This window comes from Nicotiana attenuata, unplaced genomic scaffold, assembly GCF_001879085.1.
Source record: "Nicotiana attenuata strain UT unplaced genomic scaffold, NIATTr2, whole genome shotgun sequence".
Classification (NCBI taxonomy): Eukaryota; Viridiplantae; Streptophyta; class Magnoliopsida; order Solanales; family Solanaceae; genus Nicotiana; species Nicotiana attenuata.
This window is the reverse complement of record NW_017670738.1, coordinates 197,263-214,895: the sequence shown is the minus strand read 5'-3', so window position 1 is coordinate 214,895 and position 17,633 is coordinate 197,263. Positions and strand designations below refer to the sequence as shown.

The 17,633-nt window shown below is 34.5% G+C and overlaps 1 protein-coding gene across 1 annotated transcript; it reads right to left on the bottom strand.

Moving 5' to 3' along the window:
- Positions 1–4,495: 4,495 nt before the first annotated feature.
- Positions 4,496–16,154, bottom strand: LOC109242818. Its single transcript, XM_019409680.1, has 4 exons — positions 15,967–16,154; positions 5,961–6,511; positions 5,217–5,753; positions 4,496–4,872 (listed from the first exon to the last, which is right to left on the bottom strand). The coding sequence occupies exons 1-4, from the start codon at positions 16,152–16,154 to the stop codon at positions 4,496–4,498; spliced, it is 1,653 nt and encodes a 550-aa protein (XP_019265225.1).
- Positions 16,155–17,633: the final 1,479 nt, after the last annotated feature.

Genomic DNA, 17,633 nt, shown 5'->3' with positions numbered 1-17,633 from the left:
AATTGTAGGGTCAGTCCCCGAGCCACTACCGTTTGATCTCTCTGGCGCCGGTTCGGCACTTTGAGTGTTTTCTAGTTCGGCTATACTCGGAGTATTCTGATTTGAAGTTGACCGATGACAATCTGTTGAGCTTGTAGCATCTCGAATATCACTTGGAGGCTGACTCCCCCATCTCCTACGCCCTGCGTTCCTTGGCCACCAGATCGGGCTTCCCTGCATATACTCCCTCCGTGGTATGTGCCTAAATCTTGGTTCAGAGCAATGTGTGAACTAACATTAACTGGTTCCATATTTGGCACTTCCCCAGGGTTTATTGGCGGTACACCGACCCCTATATTGTTATTTTTTCCATGAAATCCTAGACCATCGTTGTCGTGTACAGGTGCGTTTTGCGAGTTTGACATGTTTTAGCTTGAGAATAAAAAATTCTTGACAAGAAAAAGCTTAAATATAACGTTTGTTATGAGAATCAGTAATGAAGTAATCACTATTATCTTTATTCCCACGGTGGGCGCCAAACTATTTACCTCGAAAATACGAGTAATAATTAAATTTGATTTATGGTTTTAAAGATACGTGATTTAGTTCAATACCAATTAATAACCAAGAAATCTGAAGTATAAATGAAAGGAACAAGTAAAATCAAACCAGAATGTAGATCAGTCTCGACCTCGAGCCAAAGTGACCTCGACATGGATCAAGAACAATAAAGCAAGAATAATAAATCTAAAGGACAATTCTAATGAACAATGAGCGAAAAAGTAAGAGAGTATATTCTTTGCCAATGATTAGATGATGTTTACAAATGATTTGGGTCCCCTTTATATAATAGGGGAACCCTAAATAAGGTACATTTCTATTTACAATAAAGAATCTTATTGGGACAGCTGTCTAATCGCCTAGTACGGATTCGTACAAATCTATTCCGGGATTTACGCTACGATCTTGGGGACGTGGAATCTAGCTCATTCTCTTACAAACCCATAGCGACATTATCTTGGGGTTAAACATACTTGGCTTCGATACCCATCGCGAACTTCGATCCTCGGGCGTTGTACTCTATCATCGAGCTCGAGTCTGGTCTATCGAGCTCGATCTCGATTCGTCCTGGACTCGGACTTAAAGCAACCCTTCAAGCCCGGAAAATCAAGCATACCTGATTTTAACCGTATATATGAAGACTATAATACTTTATTGGTAGTAGCACTCCTGAATTTAATGGTTACATATAAATTTTATACCAAATCCATTTAATGTTTCAAGCCTACAACCAATAACCTCAGCTTAGTAATAACTTTTGTTGTCGCCGTAGTTATTGATGTCAGTTATTTTCTACAGGTCAATAAGTTCAATAGAGTAAATTTTAATTTCTGAAATACTTATAATCTCACGTGCTGTCTCTATAATTTGACACTTGATTTTAGGGAAAAGGGCTAAATATACTCATATACTATTACAAAAAATTTAAATGAATCCATTATTATACTTTGAGTACATATATATCTCTGTTGTTATACTATTACTTCAAATATACCTATTTTCCATTAAGTTTGTCCAAAGTAGACATCCATGCCTATGTGGCACTGACATTTGATGAGGTGGATGTCCAAAGTTGGGTCAAATTTTTAGGCCAAATTGATCAATGAGTAACTTTGCTAAAATATATTAAAAATAATTTTTTTCGATATCATATATATGACCATAACAAAAGAAAAAAGTCTTATTTGATAATTAAACAATTTATAAGAAAATAATACAATTTATAAGAGTTGGGCGGGGTTGGGCTATGATCCAAATTTTAGCCCATCTTGACCCGTCTCATCTTAGCCCAAGTTACTAACCCGTCCATTAATTGACTCAACCTATTTTGACCCGCCCAAAATTAGCCCAACCCGACGATTTGTCTATAGGGATTTTTACCTTCCTATACCATATATGAAACCTTATTACCCTCAATATTTAAGGTTTGTATTAATTACACTTCAGTATACCAAATTACCATTTATATACCATAATTCAAATTAGGGATATAATTAAGGGTTCATTTATATTAGGCGCTAATTTAGGACCGTATCTTCCCACGTTTACCTTTACCCGTCTCTCTCCCCCCAACCCCCCCTCCCCCCAACCCCCCCCCCCACACACCCCCACGTTTTACCTTTACTACCCCACGTTTACTGTCTGTTTTGTTCTCTACAGAACCCACGTTCTATATTTTTCGCCATTTAATTTCACAAAATCCCAAAGTTATCATTCTCCCAAATTGAAGTTCCATCTGATTCAAGTTGAAGATAAACAATGAAAAACATCAACACTCCCAAAAATAAATCTACAAAATCTACATTAGTTGATATCCCCTCTTTTGATTTGGGTGTTTTAACACCAAAATCACCCAAAAAAAAACAAATTCTACACATGCAATGGAACCTACTACTAACATTCCATCTCCAAGAACAATCCGTACCGAGATGAGAACAAAGCTATTGCACGATGTAGATGCTGGAGGAGGTGCTAAACCCGTCGGCAAACAACTCAAACGAAAGGGGAAAGAGTTGTGTGAAGATGACGATTTTGTTGAAGATGTCCCTGTTAAAAAACCCAAGGTGTCTCCTGCTTCATCAAAACAAAAAAAGAAGAAACCTTCCAAAAAACTCCCAAAATTGGTTGAGAAAAAGAATTTGGTGAAGGTAAACATTAATTATTTTTATGTACAAATTGACGATGATTTGTATGTACAAATTGTATTTTTGGTACTTTGGACAGAATTGGAATCTCTGTATATCATCATTGTAGTTAAATTATAGTTAAATATTAACTGTAGTTTGAATATGGATATTATTGAGACCTTATGTTAGTTGCTGTGTTGCATTTGTTGCTCTGTATAGTAGCTAAAGTGTAGCAATCTGTTATATTATTATGAATGCTGCAATTGTAGTTTAAAGTGTATCTGTTCTGTAGATAATTGTGGTTACATTGTAGCTTATAGTAGATTTTATTTTATTTTGCAGCACATTGATGTTATTATGTATTACCTGAGAAAAAAAGGCAAATATGGCCCCAACAACAACACTAGGTTCACAACAACCGATTGCTTGTTCAAGACCAAAATTGAACAAATCTATGACAAGTTCATAAGTTCTCCGCCAGAACAAAAGTATTCGGTTGTTAAACCCGATGATGATGTTGCAGAATATATTCTTGGGTATAGACTTCTTGCTAATGTTGCCTGGGATCTAGTTGACTATGTCATCATGCCTGTGAACGTTGTAGAGAATTTCCATTGGTTGTTGCTCGTTTTCGACATAGCGGACAGGCAACTTTATGTGTATGATTCCACGGTGTCTTCACACCATTATAATGTTGTTGAATGATTAGTTGATAAGTTTTCAATCATTATCCCTCTGTATTTGTCTTGCACTGGTTTCTACGGAAAACGTAAAGATATTGACTTCAAGACCACAAAGGCATACATTGAGAAACCAGTTACAGACCCTCTCACCATACAGTGGATGGTTGCGGAGATTCCACAACAAAAGGAAGGATCACTGTAAAAAAAACTATTCTCTCTTTCTAGATGTTTAATTATTTTTTTTATAATCATTTGTTAAATAATTAAATTTTTTTTATTTTATGCAGCGATTGTGGTGTATTTGTGGCTGCTTTTGCGGAGTATGTTAGCCTTGGAGATTTGTCAATCCCTTCAGAAGACCTTTCTGATATCGACCAACACCGTAGACGCTATGGAGCTCTCCTATGGGACTATGCTACAAAGAAGCAACAAGATGGGTCAATCAGTGAAAGTGAGGTAACAGGCCGACTAGCAAGGAGGAAGGGTGCTCCTGCTAAAAATGAGAAGACTAGAGTACAGAGAAAGAAGAAATAAAGTCTTGTGTTCCTAGTTTAGTTGATGCCATTTTGTAGTTGAAGGAGAATGCACTGTAGAAAATATGCCATTTTGGTTGTTTACAGCACTGTATCTTCAATATATTAAACTTGAATACCTCTGTTTTGTTAGAATACAATTTGCCTACAATTAATCTTCACATAATTTTTATGAAATACCTTCAAGTACTAGGTAATATCTGTATATAACTGTCACTTGAAATAAAATTACACAGCAAACAGATGAAATAAATACTCAAATCATAGAAATAAATTATCCACAATTTATCGACAAATCATCTACAAATTATTACCATGAGTACAATTTAACTGCATTTAACCTACATTTTACCTACAATCTGGAGTCACTTTACATTAAGGTTACTTTATTAATATCAGTTGTTTTTTAGATAATAAATATTAAAGTTTAACTAAACTATATAAAAGACAAATTTAGATGCCTGACAGAATACATAAAATCATATCAAATGCAAATACACAAATTGTAGTATACTTCATAATGATCTTCAAAAACTTAAACGATTACACAAAAAATCTGCTAACTTGAACTCACTAACATTTATTTTGAATTAGTATTCTAGCTATATGATATTCATTTCTTTTTGGGCGCATTCTTGCAAGTTCTTTTGTTATGCCCTTCACCTCCACAATTTCCACATGAAATCTTGTACTTCTTTGACTTTATTTCATCATATGTTTTATATCTTTCCTTTTGAGGTCTCCCTGGCTGCCTTTTATCTCCCGCCGATGGCTTTACTACCTCATCCAGAATATGTTGTGGCACATTCCATTTGCTTTCATCAGGAAGAGGATTTACTGGTATTTCATACGTACGCAGAAGGCTCTTCCTTGTGTAATACGGAGAGCAATAGTTTTCATATGTTTCATTCTTGTGCCTTAATGCTGCCAACGCATGTGCACATGGAAGTTCTTCAAGTTGGAATTGTCCACAGCTACATTTCTTGTTTTCTAGACACACAATATACCGCTTCACACCATCTAACACAGTATGTATATGATCTGTTGAAGCCCTCACCTACAATTGCAGAACAGACAGAAAAAATATTATATGAATCATAAAAATTGATTATCTACAACTTATCCACAAATCAGCTACAAATATTGTACACCTTATCTACAACCTACAATTATCTATAATTTGACTACAATTTATCTACAATCTGGAAACACTGTATATTAAGTAATTTATTTTTTCTGCACCAAATAGACAGATCTTACCATAAGCTTGTAAGATAATGTTCTGTTGTCATCCAATTCTTTGTTGTATTTGTACCCAAGGTATGTGAAAGTACCCTTTGCCTTCAATAACTTCTCTTTCGTCCAACGTTCAAGAAGTGTCCTCATATACTCTAATAGGTCAAATATTGGCAGCTCTCTTGCCTCTTTTGTTACAGCATTCAACGACTCGGCAATGTTTGATGTCATAGTAAAAGTTCTATTCACCGTTGCATGAACGCTTGACCATCTATGATAGCCAATATCATATAGGTAAGATTTCACACGCGGGTCTACCTCTTCAATCTTCGACATCCTTTCATTAAATTCATCCAGAGTGTATGACCGTGTTGTAGCAAAGTACAATTCATGTAATTGTAGATGTCCCTTCTTGAATTTGGACCTTATATTTGTCCAAATATGCCACATGCAAGAGTAGTGTGGCATGCCCGAATAGACAATTGATGTTGTCTTCAGTATACTCTCATTCCTATCTGAAACAACACACATTGAAGGTCTTTCACCATATGCCTGCTTGAATTGCTCAAAGAACCACTTCCAAGATGCGTCGTTTTCAGAATCAACCACAGCATATGCCAAGGGCAATATTATACCTACATTATTAATTCATAAAATATTAATTGGCAGCTTTGAAAATGTATATAAAAATATAATTAAATAACAACTACAATATATATTCAGAATATAGACAATTTATCTACATTTCATGTAATAACTACAAAATAACTACAAAATTACTACAATTTAACTACATTTTATAGACTGCCTACAAAATACTACAAAATTTTTACACTTTTTACCTGCTGCATCCGTGGTGCTTGCTGTCAGCATAATCCCCCTGTAGGCTGACTTTAAGAATGTCCCATCAACCACTACTACTGGCCTACAATGCTGCCAACCACTTATTGATGTACAAAGAGCAACAAATGCGTATAAGAAGCAGTCATCTGCTGCCTTCTTCAATTTAACAACAGAACCAGGATAAGTCTCCTCGAGAATATAAAAATATTTGGGTAATTTGCTGTAGGAGTCAGCCGGATTCCCTCTCAAAAACTGTAAAGCCTTTTCCTTTGCTCTCCATGCTTGCATGTAGCTTAGGTTCAGTCCATGTTCGGATAACATGTCAGTTTGTATGTCCTTTGGTGTGTAAACAGTTTTAGGATCACAATACTTTGGAACGACCATGCTACCAACTACAGCTGCAGTACGTTTGCGCTGTATGAATGCTTCGTCCATTAAGGAGCATGTGTGTTGTCGGATGAAACTCCTTATCTTGAACATTGCGGAATCATTAATTGACGTTGCCTTGAAGTGCCATTTACAGTTTTCAGCAACGCATACAAGCCAGTAGCTACAAAAAAAATACAATATTTAATACATACTATAAATGTAGATGCAACAAAAGGACTGTTTTAACATAAATCGTTATAAACTACAATTGCACTACAATTAACTACATTTTGTAAAAACCACATATATTCACTAAATACTGCTTTTAATGATCTTTTCTCCACAAATAACTCCATACCTTCTATGACTAGATCTTTTTACTCTGAACTGGAACTTGTGCATCACAGAAAAGTTCTTCATTGCAGCAGCTATAGTTTGCTTGTCCTGATACACTTGTCCTTATTCAATATATGTTTGCGTAGATTCTGTTATTATTTCACTTTGATATTCCTCTATAGCTGGAGAGGATAGAATATCAAGTAAATTTAGGGATCCAGACGAACCTGCATCAACATATAGATAAATGTAGTAACTATGTAGATAATTTTGAAAACAACATTGCTTTATCCTCTTCAGTACATTGTTTTTGTAGTTTAATTGTAGGTAAATGTAGTAATATTGTAGATGACACACCAAAACCATAACTCTATGCAATGTAGAATTATACAAACCTGCACTTGTGCTATCGTTGGTGATTGCCAATTCCATATTGAAATCTCTTACACTTATACATAAAGGATACGAACCTAAGTTTTTATTCTCCTTTTTGGTCTCCATATACACACGAACCCCCATATCATTCCTAATCTCCATTGGAGGACAATTGTCATTCACCATGTATTTGATTTCTACAATTTTTTCTGATGTATCAATCGATAGTTGTTCTGCAATTGTAGAAATCAGAATTCTGTAGCTTGCATTCTCATCTACCACAATGGCATCAACTTCAAAATCTCTAAATCTGTCATAGTTATCCCAATTCCCATTCAATTGTAGCATGATTGGGATTTTTGACATGATTTCGTGTGGTTGAGAGAAAAAAGATCAAGAACAGATATACGATTGACAATTTGATTACTGAGAACGATGAAGAACAGTTTTGAATTCTACAATTTGTATCCTGTTTGTTGAAGCTTTTGAAGCTCTGCGTACTTTTTTGAATTGTAGTTTCAGAGAGAATTACGCAGCTTCCAGATCTCCTTTACGTTTCAAATTTCGAATTTAATTTTGAATAAATCAATCCCAGATTCTGTGGCTGATTTTTCGCGCGCTATAAATGGCAGATTCTGCCTAATTAACAATTGGTATATAAATTATAGTAAAAGTGTGGACTGGGCGGGTAATATACAAACTATGCACATTTTTGGTAATAAGGTTTCATATATGGTATAGTTAGGAAAAAATCCCAAAATGACCCGTTTATTTAATGACTCATCCTATTTTGACCCACCTAAAATCAGTCCAACCCCGCCAATTTGATACTCCTAATTTTGCATTATCAGTTATTATAAATGGAAAAGGGCCAAATATTTTCATTTTCTATGAGAATAGGTTTAAATATACCCTTCGTTATACCTTGGGTCCAAATATACCTCTCTCCTAATACTATTGGCTCAAATATATCCCTCTTCTATTAAATTTGTCCAATGTGGATATCAAATCCTACGTGGCAATGACTTTTGATGAGGTGGGTGCAACATAGTTTGTCACCTCAGCAACCCTAACCCATTTTACCCCCTCCCCCTTCCCTTCTATTTTTTTTCCACCACTAAAATTTTTTTACCCTCCACCACTGTTGCCACCATTACCGCTACCATAAACAATGTTGATTTCAAATTTATCTTTTATATATAGATTTGGGGCACTGAGGTGGCATGCCATGTGGCATCCACTTCATCAAATGACAGTGCCACGTAGGATTGGATGTCTACTTTGGACAAAATGTAACAGAAGAAGGGTATATTTGAACCAATAGTATTACGGCAGGAGTATATTTGTAACCGAAGTATAACGAAGGGTATATTTAAATATTTTCTCATAGCACATGGGTATATTTAGCCTTTGCCGTATTATAAATGAATCGTGTATAAAAATATAAAGATGTAGTTAATGATTCGTTTTTACAGGTTTAATAAATTCAATTGAGACACTACTAGAAATTCGGGCAAAACTGTCCAAAATACCCGATCAAAGTTGGTCGGTAATAGCCAATAACCGTTCAAAACGCGGTCATTTATGTGTGGATGGTATTTTAAAGGTCGGAAGGGCATATCAACCAAAGTTGGTCGGAAATTACCGACCAACTTTGGTCGGTAATTAAATTCATTGCCGAAAAAACTGACCAAAGTTGGTCGGTATTTTAATTATGCAATTAAAAAATGCACCATCTGGGAATCGAACCAGGGTCTGTACTGTAGCAGGATATTATTCTACCACTAGACCATTGGTGCATTTTATTTTAAGACTGTCTTTTATTTTATTTATACTCTTTAATGGTATGTTAGCACGAAAATAATCGATCAAAGTTGGTCGATTTTATTAAAAATAAAATTACCAACCAAAATTGGTCGGTTTTTTAAAATGAGCCGGCCGAATTAATCGACCGATTTCGATAAACCGGTTGGTTTTTTTATATTAATTTTAATTTATAAATGAAAAACCGACCAAAGTTGGTCGATTTCTTGAAAATTAAATTTGCGGGACTCAAAAATAGTTTCCAGCATTTTTGCGCCAAAAAAACCGACCAAAGTTGGTCGGTTTCATAAAAAAAATTAAAAAATAAAATATTTTGAATCGACCAAAGTCCGACCAAAATTGGTCGGTCTAACATGATCGTTTTTGCCGAATTTCTAGTAGTGAGAAAATTTTAATTCCCGAAATACCTATAATCTCACGTGCTGTCACTATAATTTGACAATTGATTTAACCAATATCCATGATAATTGAAAAAACCCATACATGTGCAAAAAACTGAATTATGGTTTTCACTTTTCACTGTGTTACCTCGTCCGCAGGTGGGCTTATAAAGATTACATCAAAGCTAAGCATCCATGATTTCATTATATCAAAAGGTGGAGTACCTTTACTCATATTTACCTCCAACATCTCTATCTTCAGCTAATAAGTACCGTAGGTTATTATATTCCTTTACTAATGATATGATGATTACCAATGTTTTTCAAAGCAATAAATTAATTATCACTAATGTCCCCATAATATCCTTTTTGCATGTGAAAGTAGTCATGGTTCTACGCTCTTGTAATCATGTTTTTTACGTCTGTGTCGAGATTAATTAGAATGTCTCTCAACATCATTATTTGTCTATTCGCTTACTACATATTACTCTGATTTATTCGTTAATTTATATCACATGATATATTTTTGATAAATTATTTTATAACACTCTCAAGTCATCACGAATTTTATAAAATGGCACCTGATTACACTAGAACGTAACCTTTTATTTTTATGAGAGAGTATTTTCATAACTTGAACCAGTAACCTTCTTTAAAATCTGGTGAACATCTTAGACAACCTGACAACTTTGTCAAACATGTCGTTCCATGCCACATGATGCTGGAATTCTTGTTACAAAAGAAATTTAAACAGAATATATTTTAAAGAAGTTAATATCACCATCTGATGTTAACTATCAGATATATGTGGAGAACTATTAGATTATTTAAGCTAGTAAATATACTACAATAATAACAATAACAACAATTCATTCACAAGCAAGTTAAGATCGTTAACATGAATTCTCAATGTTAATGTCGCTCTGTTTTAAGCATAACTTGTGCTTAGGTGAGCACATCTCAATGTATTTTATATTGGGAGAATTCATCATAATATAATTTGTTTTATATTGATTATCTACTTATCTCAACTCTACTGCTTTATTTTTGCTTGAAACAAAAACTAAAATCTGTTATCAAGACACTTTGGCCACATGCTCCAATTTCTGATCCACCTTCTAATCAAATCTTCTAAAATTGACAGCTTACCTTCTGTTCTCTGTTAATTAGGCTCTACAAAGAGTACTGTTTCATTTTCTTTTCTTTTTTTATTATCTGAAAACATAGATTACTACAGGATATTAAGAGTAAATCCTAGATTTTTTACTAAGCTAGGTCAAAAGTGAGTTCGACTGACCTATTTTGACCTAACAATTAGATGATCGCAACAATAATAACATCGACAATATTAAATTTGTCGAGAAGCAACTGATGAACAAACACAGAGCCATGATTAAAATTTATGAGTAAGTTAAGTATTAGGTTTGCAATTAAATATTTATATATATTTAATTAAACTTTTTTAATACAGATATTCGTCCAAGATAAAAGTTACACGAATTGCCCAAACTCATGCTCATCACTCTAGCTCCGCCTATGTAGTGATGAAGCTTATAACCCAAAAAGGAAATATGGAAAATGGAAAATAGAAAACGAAACGAAAAAATAAAGTTAAATTGGGGTTAAAAAGGTCATGTTATATGTTTTTTTTAGACTGTATCACATATTTAGGCTAACCTAATTCCAGTTCTCGGTATATAATATTTCAAACAGGGAAAAAATCTCAATAGACCTATATTATTCCAAAAAGACCTCATTTTCTTGTTTGTCGAATATTGGAAACCTAACTCTTTCCCATCAAAGCAGACTTTGCGAACCTAAAAGGAGGGCCCATTATGTAGTTTATTTCTGCTTCTTTTTCTGACCATTGAAGCTTAGCTATTTCTAAGTTGACTCCTTCAATAATAAAACAAAATCAAGAAGGAAAAAGAAGAAGTTGGAGATAAAGAAATTGGAGAAATGAGTATATGTTGGGTTTAAAAATGCAGCCTGTTGTCAAAAACAAGTGCATATGCAGTTTCTTCTTTTGAGTCAAATTGCAAAGGGAAAATGATCTGATTTATCCCTCTACTTTGAAAAATAGTATTATATTGTCCCCTGTTATACTATCAGCACATTTAAGTCCCTGCCGTTAGAAAAGTAGCCACATTTACCCCTATTTTTAACGGAATTCCACACCAGCAATTAAAATTCCACCTGGAATGCCACGGTGGAAGTAACCGACTCAAACTCCTTAATAACCCGTAACCCGAATTAAATTAGAAAGAGGATCATTTTCTTAGTTCTTTTGAGAGCAAAACGACGATTAGGTTGTCAGTAAAAGAAATTCTTTTTGTCATCGTTGATTTTCTTACCCTTCTTTTAACTCACTCCTCTCTTTACATAAAGTGAGATTTCTCCTACCAATAATTCCTTTTGAATCAAAACAACATTCAATCAAAGAAAAAAGGCAACAGAAACAAGAAAAAAAAGTGCAAAATCCATATAAAGATTCCTCCTTTTTCTGGTATAGCTCACGAAACAAAGAGACCATATATCCAACAAAGCTCCTCTGCAATTGACCCAGTTCTATTTTTTTATTCTTGATATGTTTTCTTTCTTAAACTGCAAAAAGTAAAGAATCAACTCAATCCCAAATAAGAATTTGCTAGTTGGAGTTACAGCCTTGCAGATCTTTGTAAATTTAAAGGTAATAATGCAGGAAACAATAGGAATTGCTAAAATTAACAGAAGCAGAGTGTACAAAGGAAATATCTAAAAAATAACATGCTTTTGGGAGAGGGGGTGTGGGTAACGCAGCAGCCAAATGTTTCAGATTGGGGGATTTGGGTTTCAAATCTGTGTAGAGGAAGACGAGTGGAGAAGATGAGCCAGTTTGGAGTTCTCCAGAAGCGCACAGCAAGGAAGATGTCGGAGATACGATGGTCTGCGGTTGTAACCATTTACGACAACCGTAGATTCCCTATTAGGGTCAGAGCAATTTGAGAAATGATTGATAAAACTATTAATTTCCACCGTGGCATTCCAGGTGGAATTTTAATTGCTGGTGTGGAATTCCGTTAAAAATAGGGGTAAATGTGGCTACTTTTCTAACGGCAGGGACTTAAATGTGCTGATAGTATAATGGGGGACAATATAATACTATTTTTTAAAGTAGAGGGATATATCAGGCCCTTTTCCCAATTGCAAATGCAATTCGGTGATGTTTACTTACTGGTAAAACTCTTTAGCTGTATTTTATCACACATATATATTAAAGGGAAAGTAGGTTAATATAGTCTGTTTGGTCAAACTTTTAAAATCAATTTAGTTTGAAATCGTTTGTATTTGGTTAATTAATTTCAAAATATTTTTGAACAACAACCAAGTTTTTAAAAAATGCTTCTAAGTGTATTTTTTTCAAAAGTACTTTTTGAAAAAAATAATTACTCCCTCTATTTCAATTTAAATGGCACACTTACCTTATTAGTCCGTTCAACAAAGAATGAAATATTTCTATATTTGGAAATAATTTAACTTTAGACTTTTAATTTTACCCATTTTACCCTTAATGAGAAGCTTTTACAGCACACAAATGTTATGACCCCGCAAAGCTTTTGCCCCTTAAGTTTTTAGGACCACATGTTTCAACAGTCTTTTTCTTTCCTTAAACTTTGTGCCAAGTCAAATTACATCATCTAAATTGAAACGGACATAATACTTTTTTCTACGTCTCAAAAATTGCTTTTGATTTTACTCAAAAATACATTTTTCCTTCTAAAAGTTTAGCCAAACACCTTAACTTCGTGGAAGAAGTACTTTTGGCCAAATAGGCTATAAATCACAAATATTCATTACCCTTGCAGCAAGATAGTACCAATGGTGCTTGATTCAGAAATCTTTTGTTAGCCCTGTAATATAAAGAGAAATTTTCATATAGCACTATCTTTTAGTGGTAATTAGCTATCTATAGATACCATTTGCTATATTATGGATTGTAGATACATTTTCTGTTGTTATAAGATGTATTTAAGCTACTGAATTCATGAATACAGTAGCAAAAATATGCGTGAACCAGGGAAGTCAAGCTAATCAGCTGTTATATTCGAGTGTATTCGACAGTATTCATGACGTGAAACATGGGATTACAGCTGGACAGATTATTGTATTCGACTGTATTCGATTGTATTCACAGCGTGAAACAGGGAATTACACAGTTTTTAAACTGAAAGTGAATCAATTAACATAATAGACTCCTAATATAACTCAACAAACTCAATTATAACACACAAATTTTGTATTTCCAGTTATAAAAAAGATTCTCAATCAAAAAATACCCCAAAAACATAGCAAGCTTCAGAGAAATTATATAATACATCTGATAACATAAATTATATTAATAAAAAAAACATATGAATAAATTCATGGCACATAGCGAGACAGTGAATACAATGAATACATAGAATACGACGGGATATATTGAAATACAATGAAAAAAAAGACAATGAATACATGAAAATACAGCGTGATACGTTGAAAATACATTGAAATATATTAACAGAAAATCAAGTTGCTCAGCCCCAAACTCCGTCGTCTTTGTTCAAGAACAAACCCTAATTTCCGGCGAATCCGCCGTCGAACAATGGTGGCAGAATAAGGTGAAGAAGAGCCAATCTTCGTTAGCTTTAGTCAGAACAAAACAATCTTCGTTAGCTTTAGTTAGAAGAGCCAATCTTCGTTAGCTTTAGTCAGAATGGTGACAATGGTGGCAGAACAAACCCTAATCTTCGTTAGCTTTAGTCATGTTCCAATTACAATGGCAAAGAAGAGCCAAAGCAACGTCCGATGGAATTGGAGAAATTGGGATCGGAGAGAACGTAGGTGATGTGGGTGAGAGGAATTTTGAGATTGAGCATCGTGTTTTCAGGGAATGGGGGAAGAGAATGGCATGTATCAAAGTAGAGAGAGAAAGAAAATAGTGTAACTGAATAGCGTATTTAGTGGCTTAGGGGCATGAGGTAACCAAAATTAGATATTTTGCTATAAACATTAAAAGGTATCTATAGAATATAATTTTTTTTAAATGGTATTTATTTAAAATAAATAAGGTATTAACCTTTGCTATAGGAGATAAAAATTCCTAATAGGAACTACACATTGAACAAAACTAAATATTCTTTTGGGCTTTATTTGGCGGTTTAAGTTATACTAAAGTATTCTAATTTACATCCATACTTTCTTCGTTTCAAACTAAAGATCGTTGATCTAAGAGTTATTTATTACAACAACGTGAGATCGAACCAAGCTTTTGAATATCTCTAATAATGGCTTTGTCTATAGATATTATGTTTAATATTTATTTTCTCATTGGGGGGAATCTAGAATGATTTGGTAGTTATGAGAATTGAAGTTTGCTTCCACGAGTCAACTTAAGAATAACTTATTACCCCCATTATTCATTCATGTCGTACTCCCTCTAGTCTATTATAATTGTCACTTTTTTTTATACGTCCTTAAGAAACTATTACCAAAAAAGATTTTTTGACTAATATACCTTTATTTATTCTTCTCATTTAGGTTTTCTATGCTATATTAGTTAATATTTTTTGCTTTCAAGAACAATTGACACTAAGGACAAATTGGGAAAAATAAAATCATTTACAGCGTGATTTTCTAAAATGATAAATATTCTGATCAGTTATTTTTAATAACCACGAATACTAAAATGGATAGGAAAAAGTACAATTTTAGTTATGGAATAAAGCAAGATAATATTTGTGTTTAAGCCCAAGAAAAAGGAATATATTTATAACATATTCTTGTACGTGCTAAACTCTATATAGGACAGGACGGATAAAGTCCGACATTATTATAAATTATAATACAACCGTCGAACTTAAAAAATAACAAAACGCTCTCTCGAACTTCAAGCAAAAGTAAAAGAGCCTTCACCTAATTCCCATTAAAAGTCTATTTTAATTACCACTTTCGATTTAATACTTAATCTAATAGGGCATGATAATCTTTGTTGACATATATCTACAACGGTCTTTTAAGAGTGTTCAGTCGTAATTCGATTATTTAAACAGCTTTAGGATAAAATAATGCACGAATTCTTTTATAATGATGCCATTGTCAAAGGTGAAAGTGTATTGGTGGAAAATAAATAATACACGTGGAATTACATTTGGCAGATTAGGACATGATACGTGGAATAATGAGAAGAAGACATCTGGAATATTATAATATAAAAAATGAACGAGTTACAAAAGGTACGAGCAAAGCCTAAATTAGTCGATGAAGACACAGGGGCGGAATGAATCAAGACAGTAAAAAGGGAAGGTTCATGAACCTTCAATTAATGATGAGGAGGGGGAATTAGAATCGTTACAGAATCCTCGTAAACAGTTACGATTACCAATTATGACGGATCATTAATACCATTAAAACTCATAATGATTTAGCCATAAATGGAAGGAAACGTTATATTTGTAAACCTCTATATAAGAGGAGAGAATTTCACTTGTAAGGACATCTGAGGCAATATTGAAATATACACTTTACTTTTCTGCTTTCTCGAAATTCTCTGCTTTGACTTTGCAATCAATTAATTCCTTAGTTATTCTTATTATTTTCCATTGATACCGGTGAGAAAGTGAAGCTAAACTTGGTTATCAGTAACCCGTGTTCTTCTAAAATTAGACTTTGACCGAAAGATATATTTTTCCCTTTCCAAACTCACTTTCTGTCAAACAAGCATGTCGACCGCCAACGACAACAACCAACTAAACCAATAGAATCAACAGGAGGGAGGAACTCCAATCCCTTCACCTCAAAGTTCTCCTCGATAGTCCCGGGAGGGGACACCTCAAAGATCAACATCACACACGAATGATCAACAAGGAGATGAGCAAACTGCCGAGGACACATTAAAATAGCTTATTGTGGAACACGTCAACAATGCTCTTCAAGCTTTTGTCAGTGGATTGCCAACTGCGCCGCTAACTCCACCTCCAAATAACACTGCAACTATAGAAAACCCACGCTCGGGACTTGTTAATTCGGGAAGCTGAGGAACTCCCAACGAAGCTCACGATGGAAGGTCAGGTACACCAAATAATTCTGATTTACAAAGTTTAGTACTAACTTTGCAGAAGCAAATCAAGGAGAAGAATGATCGCATAGAACAAATACCTAGTGTGCCACCCGTGATTAAAGGAGTGGGTATTGACAAATATTCACAACAACCATGGAAGTCAAGTACAGCTTCCTTGCCAATTCCAAAGAAGTTTAAAATGCACGATATTCCGAAGTATGATGGAACAACCGACCCACGAGATCATGTAACTGCGTTTACAACTGGCGTGAAAGGCAATGATTTAACCAAGCAAGAAATTGAGTCGGTGCTGGTCAAAAAATTTGGCGAGACACTCACGAAAGGAGCACTAACATGGTATTCTCTTTTACCAGAAAATTCTATTGATTCTTTTGCTGAGCTTGCAGATTCATTTATAAAAGCACATTCGGGAGCTCAAAAAGTTGAGAAGAGAATGAAAGAAATCTTCAAAATAAAACAAGGAGATACGGAGCTACTCAGGGAATTTGTGGATAGATTTCAGCGTGAAAGAATGATGTTACTACGGGTACTTGATAATTGGGCGGGCATGGCGTTTGCAAGTAACTTAAATGAAAAAAGCTTAGAAGCTAAGAGGAGACTCAAGGAAAGCTTACAATAATTTCCTGGTACAACTTGGAATGATGTTTACAACAGGTATAGTACAAAGCTGCGGATAGAGGAAGACACTATCACTCGGTCACGGGGTGATGAAAGAACAAGTTCGAGGCGACTAGAAACTGAAAAAAGGTCCAGTAAGAACAGGTACGAACCTTACATGGGACCAGTAGGGCGGGATTCATGCTCTTAACAATAAAATTCAAAGTATGGTTCTAGATCAATAGACAGAGACGCGGGTTCATCATCCAAGTTCGAAAAAGAGCGAGATGCGCGGGACAATAATGTTAATACAAAGGCAAAGATTGGTGATTATAGTTTCAATATTAGCAATTCTGAGTTGGTAGCTATTTTAAGAAGTATGGGAGATAAGGTGCGGTGGCCAAATAAATGAGATCAAACCCTAGCAGGAGAAATCTAGATTTTAGGTGCGAATTTCATAATGACCACGGTCATAAAACAACAGAATGCAGATTGGTACAAGGTGAAATAGAGAATTTATTAAAACAAGGTTATTTAACTAATTTGTTCAGTGAGAAGGGTAAGCAAACGTATATGAAGAATACACAAGAGCCTCCAAAACCTCCATCACCAAAAAGGATAGTTAATGTGATCAGCAGAGGAGAGGAGGTCAACGGTGTGACATATACGGATGCAAAAAAGACATCGAAAGTCAC

Bases quoted from the DNA above. Each gene is read 5' to 3' on its own strand.
- LOC109242818 (XM_019409680.1), bottom strand. From the start codon at position 16,154: ATGTGTCCTCGGCAGTTTGCTCATCTCCTTGTTGATCATTCGTGTGTG. The intron at 6,512-15,966 runs GTGAGTTTGGAA...TTTTTTTTGTAG, and splicing joins ACATGCTTGTTTGACAGAAA to CTACTGGCTTGTATGCGTTG. The intron at 4,873-5,216 runs GTACTTTCACAT...TTGTGTGTCTAG, and splicing joins GAAGTTATTGAAGGCAAAGG to AAAACAAGAAATGTAGCTGT.